Raw genomic sequence first — 13,231 nt, forward strand, 5'->3', positions numbered from 1 at the left:
CATGAATCTCTGAAGTCTATGAAGAAGTAACTCAGTAACTATAGTTCTATTACCCAACCACGCTTTCGCGTGGGCCTGGCGGAGTGATACCGTTTCTGAATATGCGGAAGGGCACGTTTAGGAGTAGCGCGGGTCTATAAATTCATTCGCGTCACTGACGTCAGCATTATTCCACCGACTGCGCAGAAGACTTCAAGATATTACGGTTACAAGCAACTGAGCGGCGTCGCTCCTAGTGCGAAATGGCACGATAACGGCTTGCAGCGGCAATCCCAGCAGCGGCAACTCCGGCAGTGCAACGGTCCAGTGCACTGGCTACTCGCTTCTATTTTGCAAAAATGGCGTAAGTATATCTCATATTTAATAGAATAGAGCTTATCTTCCAAACTCATGTTAATAAGGCGGTAAACGATTAACGACAACAATGAGCGGGTATATTGTAAGTTATTACTGAAAACATTCTAGTCCTGAACCACGAATGTAAACTCGACCACGTTAGCTGAAGGAAGATGTTACAAAGTAAGCAAATGCTACATCTTACAAGTGTATCTTATCAGGATGTATTCGGTTACTATGGCTTTAATGTTTATTGAAATTATTGAGCGCGGCCTCGGCACCGAGTACCGTTATCCAAACGTGTCAACGTGGCGTCTTTAAAATGGCGTTTCTAGGCTTGTTAGCCAGCTGTTGGTTTTGTTATTAAAATGGCGCCAGCCCTGACAGGCATGAGGACAAGTCTATTCTTTCACAAATGGTTGGTTTACGGACTAGACGGAGGGAGGGCCCCGAACAGTACACCCAGTCTGCCGTCATTGCAGTTGCTATGGAAACACCCTTGGACGGGTTTAGTGATTAGAGGAAGGCGGAGTTCCCGGTCGAACCATGCCCATATAAGGAAATGTTACATGGGGCGGAAGGCGTGGTATTTCCTGGTGCAAAGAATAGTGCGGTGTGACTTAACAGATGGACACTTTTGCCATGGAATTTAATACACATTTACATTACTGCCTTTCAAGAAAATCTTTATAAAAATTGAATCAAAACTGAATTGCTGAGAAATTATGACAGTATATTTATGATGGCATTTTACCAAAAAAAAAAAAAAACTTGTTTTACAGCTTACGAGCTATATGTTTTTAAACAAATTACTGGTTACGCTTTGACTCTCCGTGGTGCGGTACGGTAGCTGCCATGTCAAGTCATGTCTGCCACTGGCCTGTGGACTCACCCCGTGCACCTTGCTCTCCCTCCAGGTCCCTTGTGGCAACCTTCAGCACTGCTGTAGTCGACAGCACGAAAGAACCGCTCGACTCCTTCGCGTCGCCGCGCCCCCGCAGCCCGCCCCTCTCCCGCAGCGCGTCGCAGCGCCGCCTGATCGATGGCCGTGTCCCTGAGTGCGAAACCTGGCCGGGACGGTACGGAGGGCCTCCTCTGGGGCCCCTCGTTTCCGACGGCTGACCCCGCGGGGTACCTCCTGGACGAAGATGAAGAGGAATTCCTCACCGAGGGGCCGTGTTCCCCCCTCTCGTCGTCCTCCTCCTACGCCGCCGACACCTTCCCGTCCTCCCCTCTCTCTTCTCTCTCCCCGCCCCCCTCCCCTCCCCCGCCCCCTCTCCTGGGCTGCAAGGCCGGGGCTGACCTGCTGTCGCTCCCCTGGCTGTCTGCCGACGAGCTGCCGTACGGGCACCTCAGCGCCGGCAGTAGCAACGGTGAGCCCCCCCCCCCGACGCCGTCCAGTTCTCCTGACCCGTAGCCGTTTGAGCCATACCCCGGGTTTTAGCGGCCCTGGTGTGCTGGTTAGAGGCCACCAGTAGGTGGATTGCCGACGCGATGCAGTGTTTCGAGCGCAAATGAATCCGGGAATGGCTCCAAACGTCTGCGGGTTTAGGAGTGTGTGACATTGTGTTCCTATCTTGTGTGGTATTTCGTGGCGCGGCGCCTAGATGGTGACGTGGGTTTAACCGCGGGGCTTCTGTTTGTTCAGAGGATGCCTTCTCTGGCATGGACTGGATGGCGGAGAAGATGGACCTGAGCGAGTTCGACCTGGACTGCCTCATGGGCCCCTGTGCTCCGGACCCCAACCCCGACTCCGCCGAGGACCTGATGGCGTCGCTGGAGCCCCTGCCCAACCCCGACGGCCTCCTCTTCCCCCCCGCCGCCCCCGAGGAGGAGCTGGGCCTCGCCCTGCCCCACCTCCCCGTCCTCCCCGAGCCCCAGGCCGAGCCGGAGATCAAGTCCGAGCCGCCCTCCCCCGTCCCGTCCCTGTCCCTCCTGCCTCCCCTCTCCCCCGCCTGCACCCTGGACCTGGGCAGCGAGGTGGACGTCGCCGAAAGCAAGAAGCCCGCCCCCGCCCCCGCCGAGAAGGTCCTGGTCCCCCGCCTCGTCCTCTCCCTGGCGGCTTCCTCCAACATCGTCCTCCTCCTGCCCCCGAAAGAAGAGCCCTTCCCCGTCCCCGCCCCCGCCCCCGCCACCCCCCCGGGGCCCGCCTGCTCGGAGAGCGAGAGCGACCTCGGGTCCCAGCCCCCCACCCCTCCACCGCCGCCCCGGGCGTCCGGCTCCTCCAGGACCAAGCCGTACCCCTCCCCCTCCCCCTCCCCCTCCCAGCCCGGCGCGGCCCCGGCGCCCGCGGCCCTGACCGGACGGGTGAAGTCGGCCGGGGCGCCCAAGGTGGTGGAGAAGAAGCTGAAGAAGATGGAGCAGAACAAGACGGCCGCCACGCGCTACCGGCAGAAGAAGAGGGCGGAGCACGAGGCCCTGGGCTCGCAGTGCGCCGAGCTGGAGCAGCGGAACCGGGAGCTGGCGCAGAAGGCCGAGTCCATCAGCAAGGAGATCCAGTACCTGAAGGACCTCATCGAGGAGGTGAGGAACGCCAAGAGCCGCAAGGCCCAGGCCCCTCAGAGCGACGCGTGACGAGGAACGGAACGGCTGGGAAGGAAGAGACGCGCTCCGGCGCGTGACCCTCCGTCTACTCCCCACCCCACCACTCCCCTAACTCGCACAAACACACACTCGCGCTCACACACGTCCTGACTCGCACCGGTAGGCATGTCGTGTGCTTCAGTCGTAAAATTGTGATGAGACCTGTCCACTTTTTAGAATAGCATTTTAGAGAGTGTAGAGTGATCCCGCTGGTCACAACGTTGTGTAGTCTGATCTTGAGTTACATTGCTCTGCCTCTGGGAGGTACCCCCTCAAATCTCCTTTTTGTCTTCAGTCCAGTAAGTTATCCGTTGAGTGTATTTGTATTCCACCCCCCCCTTCTTAGCCCTCGGTCGATAATGCTTTGTGTACAGTTGGCACTCTGTGTAGATTTATTTAAAAACCTTCTCTGACCTGTCTGTATATAGTGTGTAATGCTGTCCTAAGTATGTATAAATGCTTTCATAATCTCCTTTTCTAATAAAGCACTACTGAAATGCAAGTACTTTGATGTGTGCTTGATTTGGATTGCACCCACACACGCCCTTCCTCCCTGCCCCCCCAAAATAAGAATACAATGAGGCTGCTTAACAGAAGAATCCTGTGTACATTTTCATTTCCTCATATTTGCAGGCAACCACAGTTCACATGGAAAACAGTTGAATTCCCAAGGCCTGGTTAGAATGGTGTTTCAAAGGATATTGTTATTCCTATATAATATGGCCTTTTTACATTTTTCTGTGCAACTTTCGACCTAATTAAATCCTTTATGCAAATGAGCGTTGCACTTAAAATGATGGCAGAATCTAAAAAAATAAAATGTCGCTGTTGAGAATATGATGAATGAATATGTCTGAACCAATTGGATTAACGCTACAGCAAACCCGCATTGACTCAAATTCAGTCGATTTTGGTGGCCTGTAGCGTAAAGTACAGGACTCGGACCCGCAAGGTCAGTGGTTCAATCCCCTCTCCCTCTTGCAGTGGGTGTAGCCACAGTAAGATCTGCACAGCTGTTGGGCCCTTGAGCAAGGCCCTTTACCCTGCATTGCTCCAGGGGAGGATTGTCTCTTGCTTAGGCTAATCAATTGTATGTCGCTCTGGATAAGAGTGTCTGCCAAATGCCATTCATGTAATTTAATGTTGCATTCTGCCCTTCCCTGTTTCTTGGTTTTGGATAGCTTCACTCCATTCAATAGCGAACAAATCATTATCCTCCCCCAGTGAGGAAAGTCCTGATTGTCTTGTTCAACTAGTACCAGACTGGTATTTGCATGTACCACCTTTCAAATTTGTGATATGTTTACTTTGCATGTGGAAAAGGCAGACGAGGTTAACTGAAGATAATGGGAGTTGTAAGAGTATCTGGTACTAGCAGTTCAACCAGTTGTTAATTTAGCTTTCAAAACCGAGAAGGCTGTGAGTGTGTGTGTGCTTGTGAGTGTGTGTGTGCTTGTGTGTGTGTGTGTGTGTGCTTGTGTATGTGAGTGAGTGTGTTTGTGTGTGTGTGGATAAAACCTTCCAGGACGCAGTATGCTGTAGATGAGTTAGTGTGTATGTGTGTGAGTGTGGATAAACTCTCCAGGACAGTGTGCTGTAGATGAGTTAGTGTGTGTGTGTGAGTGTGGATAAACTCAAGGACACAGTGTGCTGTAGATGAGTTAGCGTGTGTGTGAGAGTGTGTTTGTGTGAGTGTATGTGTGTGCTGTGTGTGTGTGTGTGTGTGTGAGTGTGGATAAACTCAAGGACACAGTGTGCTGTAGATGAGTTAGTGTGTGTGTGTGTGTGTGTGTGTGTGTGAGTGTGTGAGTGTGTGTGTGTACGTGCGTGCTGTGCCTCTCCAGGAATGCCACCACCAGTCTTTCAATCCAGCTGGCTGAATTTCACACCCAGCATTGCAAAGAAAACACGCCATTTTTTCAATAAAAAAAAAAAAAATCATAACCAAATGAATAAAAACACAGTGCGAGTCGTAGCAGGTTGGATCCATTTCTGATCTGAAAAAGCTATACTTATGCAAAGATAAAAGCTTGTTGTGAGTTTTTCAGGACAGTGTTTCTTGCATTCACTTGCATGTTTGTCTGGCAAACGTAAATAGTTCAACTACCACTTTATTCAATTTGCAGAGGACTTTACAAAATGGTTTTGGAAGCACCAAAATAAGATTTAATAAAATAACTAATGAAACGGCTAAATATAAATTTTTGACGTTTATTTGATGTGGGATTATATACAGTATATATTTTTAATCCAGAACTGGACTGCCTGTTCAGTGACCATACTCCTGGTCTAGAACAGCCCTGATCTCCGTGGCTGGAACTGGTTTTCCGGTCACATGCGTCTACCACTCGTGCCTGACACACCCACACACAGCCAGACTCTGGAATGCCGTTGGTAAAGATGCTATTGAGACATTGTACATTGGGCCTTTGTATGAAGTAACCTTTTGGTCATTGCCCAATATTCAGCTCAGTTGATACACTAGTTTTAACTGTTTTATGGCCAGTTTGACCCCGTTCAGTGTTTTGACACATCTTAAAGACCAGTTAACCTATGCTATGCAAGGTCCTGTACCAACTTGGCATATGTATGTGTTATTTTGTTATTTTGACCCTCTATAACTGTATAAAATGTAAGAAAATATCCAACCATTTTAATTTTTTTGCTCCAAAATGAGATGTTTCTCACAGATTTTTTCATATTTATGGATAAAAGGCTCGCAATTTGGGAGACAATAAGAAGGGAATCACACTACGTGTCGACATTTTTCTATTACAATATTTGTGATATTGTATGTGTTTATTACAATTGTTGGGCTCAATTTGGCCCCAAATGTAAAACCAGTGATAAAATCTTAATGTAATAGAAGGGTGAAAATCATAATTTACAATTTACTTGGATGATGACGATAGGCAAAAGTCGCATGTTATTCTGGGTCATGAAGTAAAATAGACATATTTAACAAAGCCTTTATCAGAAAGTGTCCGCTTGATGCTATTAGGCTCACCTGACAGTCCTGGTGAGCAAAATAAAATCAGCCAGTAAGGCATGAGGTGAAGTTCCCCTTCACCCCAAAAATAATGGAGGTCCGGACTGAGCTTCCCTGGTACTGCCCACACGTGTCGTGTGTAACAAAATCATCCATCCATCCATTATCTTAACCCGCTTATCCTGAACAGGGTCGCAGGGGGGCTGGAGCCTATCCCAGCATACATCGGGCAAAAGGCAGGAATACACCCTGGACAGGTCGCCAGTCCATCACAGGGCACGGACACCATTCACTCACACACTCATACCCACAGGCAATTTAGACTCTCCAATCCACCTAACCTGCATGTCTTTGGACGGTGGGAGGAAACTGAAGTACCCAGAGGAAACCCATGCAAACACGGGGAGAACATGCAAACTCCACACAGAGAGGAGGGGATTCGAACCCAGGACCTCCTTGCTGTGAGGCGGCAGTGCTACCAACTGCACCATCCGTGCCGCCCGTAACAAAATCAAGCCAGTCATATTATGTTTCAGCACACTTATAGGAAGTGGTCAGGTGACGCACTCATTCCTCTGCTTAGAGGGAACGTGGCAGGTCTTAAAAAGGGGGTCCTTTTGAGACCAAAATATCCTGGGAGGACAGGAGAAATGCACTGAAAAAAAAGAGCACATGAAAACAGCAAATAAATTGTAGTTAGGAATAGACAAGGGCAGCGTAGGTGTTGACGACCAGTGGGAAATGTTAACGACACACTGAGATCCGGATTACCTCGCTTAAAAGTGATACTCCTCTTCGAGGGAGCAATAAGTGAATGAGCAACTGAGCAGTTTGGTGGCAGCCATGTTCTTGCCCAGTGCGTTCTGCCACAGAGAGGGTGGGTGTGTGTTTGTGCTGACTTAAGCGGTCACTGCAATAATGGCGTGGGACAATTGTACCCCTGATGCAAACTGACCTGCATTCAACAGACCAGGATCACATTGGCTGCTGGCTTTTGTTTTTATAGCGATGCAGAAAAGTGGAAGACCAGAATTTCCCTTCTCAAACCAAAACTTTGTCCTGTCTTCTGAAAACTCCGTAAATTCATAACATTACATTACATTACATTATTGGCATTTGGCAGACGCTCTTATCCAGAGCGACGTACAACAAAGTGCATACCCATAACCAGGGATAAGTTCGCTGAAAGACCCTAGAGGGAAGTACAATTTCAACTGCTACCTGTACAACAAAGATAAGGACAAGGGCAATTTTATTTATTTTTTTATTTATTTTATTTTTTTATTTTTTCATAAGCTGTGACCACAGCTGGTTGATTTCAGACCGTGACACACGGGTAAGTTCTCTGCTAGTGAAGTTTCGTCCACCCAAAACTCCCCCTTCCCCTTTGTGCCATACGTCCTGACACCCACAGTAATGCCGCAGTTAAAGGGAAGTCTCTGTTTCAGTTCTAATTCCAGAGTTCGCAAATAAGCGAAACCTCTCCTGTGTCAGGCGACGTGCTTAGCATTGCTGTCTCTGACTGATCTGACCTGAAGCCTGTGGGTGTTTTACGTGAGTACTTGGGTGCATCTTGTTAGGGGAAAATGCCCTTACAATCTCCACCTAGTTTAGTAATTATATATAGCAAGCACTTATCCCTGAGTCCTAATCTCGCCAATTACAGTAATCCACTGAGAGAGAGCAGCTCCCAAGTCAAACCAAACATCAAAGGCACATTTTTAGCAGATCAATGCAAATCTACACCTGGAGCAAGTACACTCAACCACTACTTGAATTCAAATTCATACTTGTCTCAACTTGTGTGGAAATGTAGAAAGTCATTACTCAATTGAAAATAGTAAAACTGTCTTAAACTAAAAATACCACTGACTACTTAAAATGATTAAATCCCATTACTCGAGTGCTTCAATCCATTTCCTCAAACCATTACAATAATATGAACAAGAAAGCAGGTCAGCCAGAATGCAACCTGGAAATGAGATCTTAAAAATGTCTTTAAAATTCAGATGCAAATTTCTATTTCTTTTTTTTCTGGGCGGGGGGGAGGTCATTATAATAACAAAAAAGCCTGTTATCCAGCCTACATTCAGTTGGTAAAATTTAGTTAAAATGCTCACTGTATTTGGAAGTTCTGAATGAAATACAAGTAATCCGCAAGCCAATATTTGCTTTCAGTAACATGCACTTAACTTAATTTTTAAATACTGTAGCCACCCCTTGTTTCTTGCAAAAGAGATTTCAAACCAAATGAAGAGAAGCCAAACTAAAAATTTTAAATAAATTAGATTAGATTAAATAAAGAGGAAATAATACCTGGGATAAGTTTAATGTAATTTAGACTGCACACAGAAAACTGAAGTTAATTAAAAACATTCATTTATTTAAGGAATATACATGTACATTTTGTCATTTTTATTTAGAGAAGGACTTTGCAAATGATAGAAAAGGCCTACTCCCATGTACTACAATCTACCACTGTTAGTAGAACACCTAGTACAAATATGATTACTGGAAGCAACCATATCTGTCAAATACTGACCCCTAGTGCTAGTAAGGACAAACATGTCTAATTTTGTGAAAGCTAATTATTTATTTCTATATCTTGTTCTCTTGCTCTCTCTTGCTCTCTCGCTCACACACACACACACACACACACACACACACACAAAGGAAGTTCATAAGATACTGTAAAGATCTTTGAATATGTTTAAGCAGAATAAAATGACAGTTTTAGTCTTTCAACGCAACATAGACCAGAATTGAGTTTGTTGTTCATAATGAATGCAATAGTAAACCTATTCAACCTATTTCCCAAGAACGTAGCTTCCAGTCAAGTGCAATGCGTTTTCCACAAAGTAGCATGTATAACTGGCACTACTGAGCAATGTTTACTTTCGTGGGCCCATTGCTGTCATTCCTATTCCTAAGCAAACATTATCATTAAACCCAAAATACAGTGTGGCAAAACTTCTCTTCTTGATAAAAGCACTATCATCTAGGCCTTAAATTTCCTGAAGGATTTTGGTTTTTACACCTTATTTAACAAGGAATCATATTGAAATTATCAATCAATAAACATCTGTTTCTAATTCATCAGCTGGACAGAACAGTTCTTTTGATTATTTGAATTCAAACTGAAACTTTCAACCATTAAATTACATATTGGTTGAAAATCCCTACACTTTAAATGTAACTACAATGCTACAAAATTAATTTAGTAATCTCGGTTTAAAAGTCGGGCGGCACGGATGGTGCAGTGGGTAGCACTGCCGCCTCACAGCAAGGAGGTCCTGGGTTCGAATCCCCGTCGGCCGGGGCCTCTCTGTGCGGAGTTTGCATTTTCTCCCCGTGTCTGCGTGGGTTTCCTCCGGGTACTCCGGTTTCCTCCCACAGTCCAAAGACATGCAGGTTAGGCTGATTGGAGAGTCTAAATTGCCGTAGGTATGAGTGTGTGAGTGAATGGTGCGTGTGCCCTGCGATGGACTGGCGACCTGTCCAGGGTGTATTCCTGCCTTTCGCCCAATGTATGCTGGGATAGGCTCCAGCCCCCCTGCGACCCTGATCAGGATAAGCGGGTTCAGATAATGGATGGATGGATGGATGGGTTTAAAAGTCAATATGATTTCATTAATTGAAATTGAAGTTTGACTGAAAAGTGAAATACTTTTACAGATTAACTCTCCACACTCAAATGGTGAAGACACCTGGTTTTTGCCAGACGTTTTTGTAAACTAAACCTGTTTGCAACATGGAAGAGAGACGAACACTGTTACTTTCATCTTCAAGAAAGGTACTGTAGTAAATATCTATATGAAAGAATAAAATTTAAAAAAATAAAAAGTAAGCTGTGTACAGTTCCTTGGTCTGCATAGTGATCAAAATATAATTACAATACATTAAAGGAAAACACCAACATTTTGGGAAATATACAATTTTTCCGACTTACTCAGATGGTCGATTTAATTTCATATTTGTGTATTCACTGGCTCAATTTCCATGTTAGCATAACTTGTTAGCTTAGCATAAAGACTTGAAGCCTATAGGAGTCAGTAGCCTACCCAGTAGCCTAAAGTGAAGAAATACACCTTACAGCAACTCCAAAGTTGTCTAATTTACACAAGCTATCTTGTGTTTTTATAAATGCGGGAGAAAATGTGTAGAAGCGAGAGACGTGCATGAGGTGTGGGGATCACTGCGCTCAACCAGCGGAAGAAGGAAGAGGAAGCATGTGTGTTCAGCGGTTATAATTCCAACCGTCTAACAATGTCTCGTTTTAATTTTTTCCCGCACGTGTGTTTCAAATACACATGATAGCTTGTGTAAATAACACAGCTTCGGGTTATTTCCAAAAATGTTGGGGTTTTCCTTTCTAGTAATTTGGAAGATGCTCTTATCCAGGGCAACGTCACAATAAAGTGCAAATCATAAGCAAGAGTGCTGAATACCCTAGAGGGAAGTACCGTTCCAAGTGCTAGAGCGATCACATAGATAAAAACTTGAACCCTTGTAGATTAATCGTGTAAACATGTAGCAATAGTAATGCTTGTTGTGCATGAAATCATCAAATATGTAATAATGGTTCAATCTCTTTTCAGGATTGAACTTGGTTGTGATTGACTCTCTTGTAAATTACTGGAAATACTGGAAAACTGCATAATGAATGGTGTAGGCTTAAAGAAACCAGTGTGCATGAACTGCTTTTCCATCAGTTTCCAACACCTTTTCCATGGTTTATCAGTTCAGGTTTTCCTGCTCCAGTATTCCATGTTTCTTCTCTTTCAAGCTCTCGTGCAATGGATTCTGTTCTGTCACTGTACAGGAAAGAGACTTAATTAGTGTACACCGGTTTTATGTGAACATTACGTAACATGTGGCCCTAGAGCTCACATTTTACGTTTACATTTACATTTTAGTCATTTGGCAGACGCTTTTAATCCAAAGCGATTTACAAGTGCATAACACAATTTAAGGCAAATAAAAAAAAACCGCCAGCTACATCCACAATGCAACCTTGAACATAATACACAAATTAACCACAGAACTGTTTGATTACTTACAATTTGGACGAACGTTGTCGTTGCTATTTCTTCTCCTGGGTTTGCTCTGTTGTGTGCCGTCATTTTCTAAAAGGGGAGAAATTCATTTTCTAAAAGGGGACAAATTCATTTTCTAAAAGGGGACAAATTCATTTTCTGAAATTCTCCCTGTCATTCCACCGCTGATCTGACCGCATTTCAGCGACGGACGCTCCTGAAGTCACACGCTAAAGGCCCCTGCTTGTTTTCAGCTGAGAGCTGAACTCACCTGCTGTGGCGCTACCCGCTTCGGCTGCCGCCGCTCCACACACCTCCTCCGTCCGCCTCTGAGGTTCTCTGTGTCCGTCGGACTCTGAGCCCCTCCGCGGTCCGTCACCGCCGGTCTGGGCCCCCCTGGCCCCTGCCCCTGCCCCTGCCCCTGCCTCTGGCCCAGTTCCTCCCCCCTCTCCGGGCTCCAGAGACCCAGGCCTGTCAGCCCCAGCAGACAGGCTCTGGTCCTCCACTCCCCCCTCTGCTCCAGCGCCGCCCTGCCAGTCGATCTCCTTCAGCCCCACGTGCTGGGACTCTGCCGGCAGTCCCGCTGTGAAGTAACCGCTGTCCGTGTGTATCAGCTCCGCCGGCACCAAGCCCTGGCCCGATGAGCCTCCTGGAACAAGAGACAAGTTTTGGGGGGGGTGATCCACCAAGAAGAAGATCTTCTTTGAGTTTGTGTCAATCCTTATTTGGTTTCGGAGGAACAACTGCTAGGTCTTTTCATAAACATAAAAAATAAAAAAAAATAAAAAAAGATTACTCAATAAAATGATGGGCAGTGGCTGCACACAGTATCAGTAAGTATATGGGACTTCAACAGATTAAGTAATACAGTAAGTACTTGTAGCTTATAGCAAGTACTTAATCAGTCACGGTCTCATTGCAACAGTACGGTGTGCAACTACTCTCCATCATTTTCTTTTAAAGAAAAATAATTTTGAGTGTCATTTCGTGATGTGCCGGAACTGACAGGTTGTGACAGTTCTGTGACAGTAATACCAACAGTGGTTTATTAGACTGTGACAGACTGGTCATTTTACAGGCCAATCCAGCATATTGTGCAGGAAGTTTTAGTACAAATTGAAGAGGAAAATATTTCACACACACACAGCCTCACCAACCATGCACTGAATGAGTCTTCTTGGTCATTTTTAGGTCTTTGTAGATAAAAACAAAACTTTTAATCTGAATAATTGTCCCTTTACAGTTTGATGGCTGTAAACGATTCAAGCATTTGAACAATGTTTTCAAGTGAAGTAACAAGCACTCATTCAAACAAACGGTAGTCCTTTAAAATGTATATATCACTCTCTGCCGGCGACTATACACGTTTGTCTACGGTTTGCGTTTGTTTACACAAACTGACTGGAATCGATAGCAAAACCTAGATGGTATTCGCGTTTCTTTCAACGTGATACATGCTAATATACGGTAGATGCTTTCAGAATATATTGAATAACAAACATCGCACGTCACTCGGAAGGTCCCGGAGTCTCCCAGATTTCAGCACCTGCAACACCGCGCCAATGCCCCCCGCCCCCCGCCCCCTCCCCACACACACACACACACACACACACACACACACACACACACACACACACACTTTACACACGAAATTAATTGTAAAATGCGCTATACAAAAACAACTTGTTTGATTGATATTATTCGGTTAAAATCTCGGTCACCTTGGGAGGCACCTGTTTTGTCCATTTGTTGTCTGACTTCCTTTTGCCAAAAAACACAATCCCTATCGCCACCTTGAACAAAACGAAACGAAACAGTTGCTGTAGAACTGAATACTTTCAGATTATGCTATATAATTATATAATTATATATATAATTACATAATAACTATATAATTTAGGCTACTATGGACAATCGCGAAATAGATCTTGATCTTTTTTCTTCAGCATAATTATTACTTCAATTCAAATGCATGCAGGTGCATAGCCATGTCATTTGAGAAATAAAGTTATTGCGACATTCGGCAAATGGGACATTTAGGGACCGTCGAACAAGTGCATAACTAACTTAATAACTTAACAATAATTACCTGTTATTTAGCTTTCAAATATAAAAGTAACTTTATTTTATTGTATCCAATAGCCTACAAATTAACACGTGCCATGTTTAAAAGTTATTTTCAGATAGTGTCATTTTGCTGACACTTTTAATCCAAAGTGACATAGGTGCAGAGGTTCTTCCACAGGTTAAAGCATGAAATCCATAACTAGTAAAATAGTCATGAAGG

The 13,231-nt window shown here is 45.1% G+C and overlaps 2 protein-coding genes and 1 long non-coding RNA gene across 3 annotated transcripts in view; 1 reads left to right on the forward strand and 2 right to left on the reverse strand.

Annotated features, from left to right (window-relative positions):
- The window catches only part of LOC133114291 (large ribosomal subunit protein uL3), a 294,631-nt gene that overhangs the window by 221,799 nt on the left and 59,601 nt on the right, over positions 1-13,231 (reverse strand). The gene's annotated exons all lie outside the window — the stretch shown is intronic.
- On the forward strand, positions 158-3,421 carry atf4b (activating transcription factor 4b). The gene is made up of 3 exons (XM_061223127.1): positions 158-343; positions 1,254-1,709; positions 1,985-3,421. Exons 2-3 carry the CDS (start codon positions 1,379-1,381, stop codon positions 2,908-2,910), a joined length of 1,257 nt encoding a protein of 418 aa, XP_061079111.1. The 5' UTR covers positions 158-343; positions 1,254-1,378; the 3' UTR covers positions 2,911-3,421.
- Positions 9,521-11,351, reverse strand: LOC133115272 (uncharacterized). Its single transcript, XR_009705615.1, has 3 exons — positions 11,216-11,351; positions 10,969-11,034; positions 9,521-10,722 (listed from the first exon to the last, which is right to left on the reverse strand). It is a non-coding gene; the product is annotated as an uncharacterized LOC133115272 (long non-coding RNA).

Source organism: Conger conger, chromosome 16, assembly GCF_963514075.1.
Source record: "Conger conger chromosome 16, fConCon1.1, whole genome shotgun sequence".
NCBI lineage: Eukaryota > Metazoa > Chordata > Actinopteri > Anguilliformes > Congridae > Conger > Conger conger.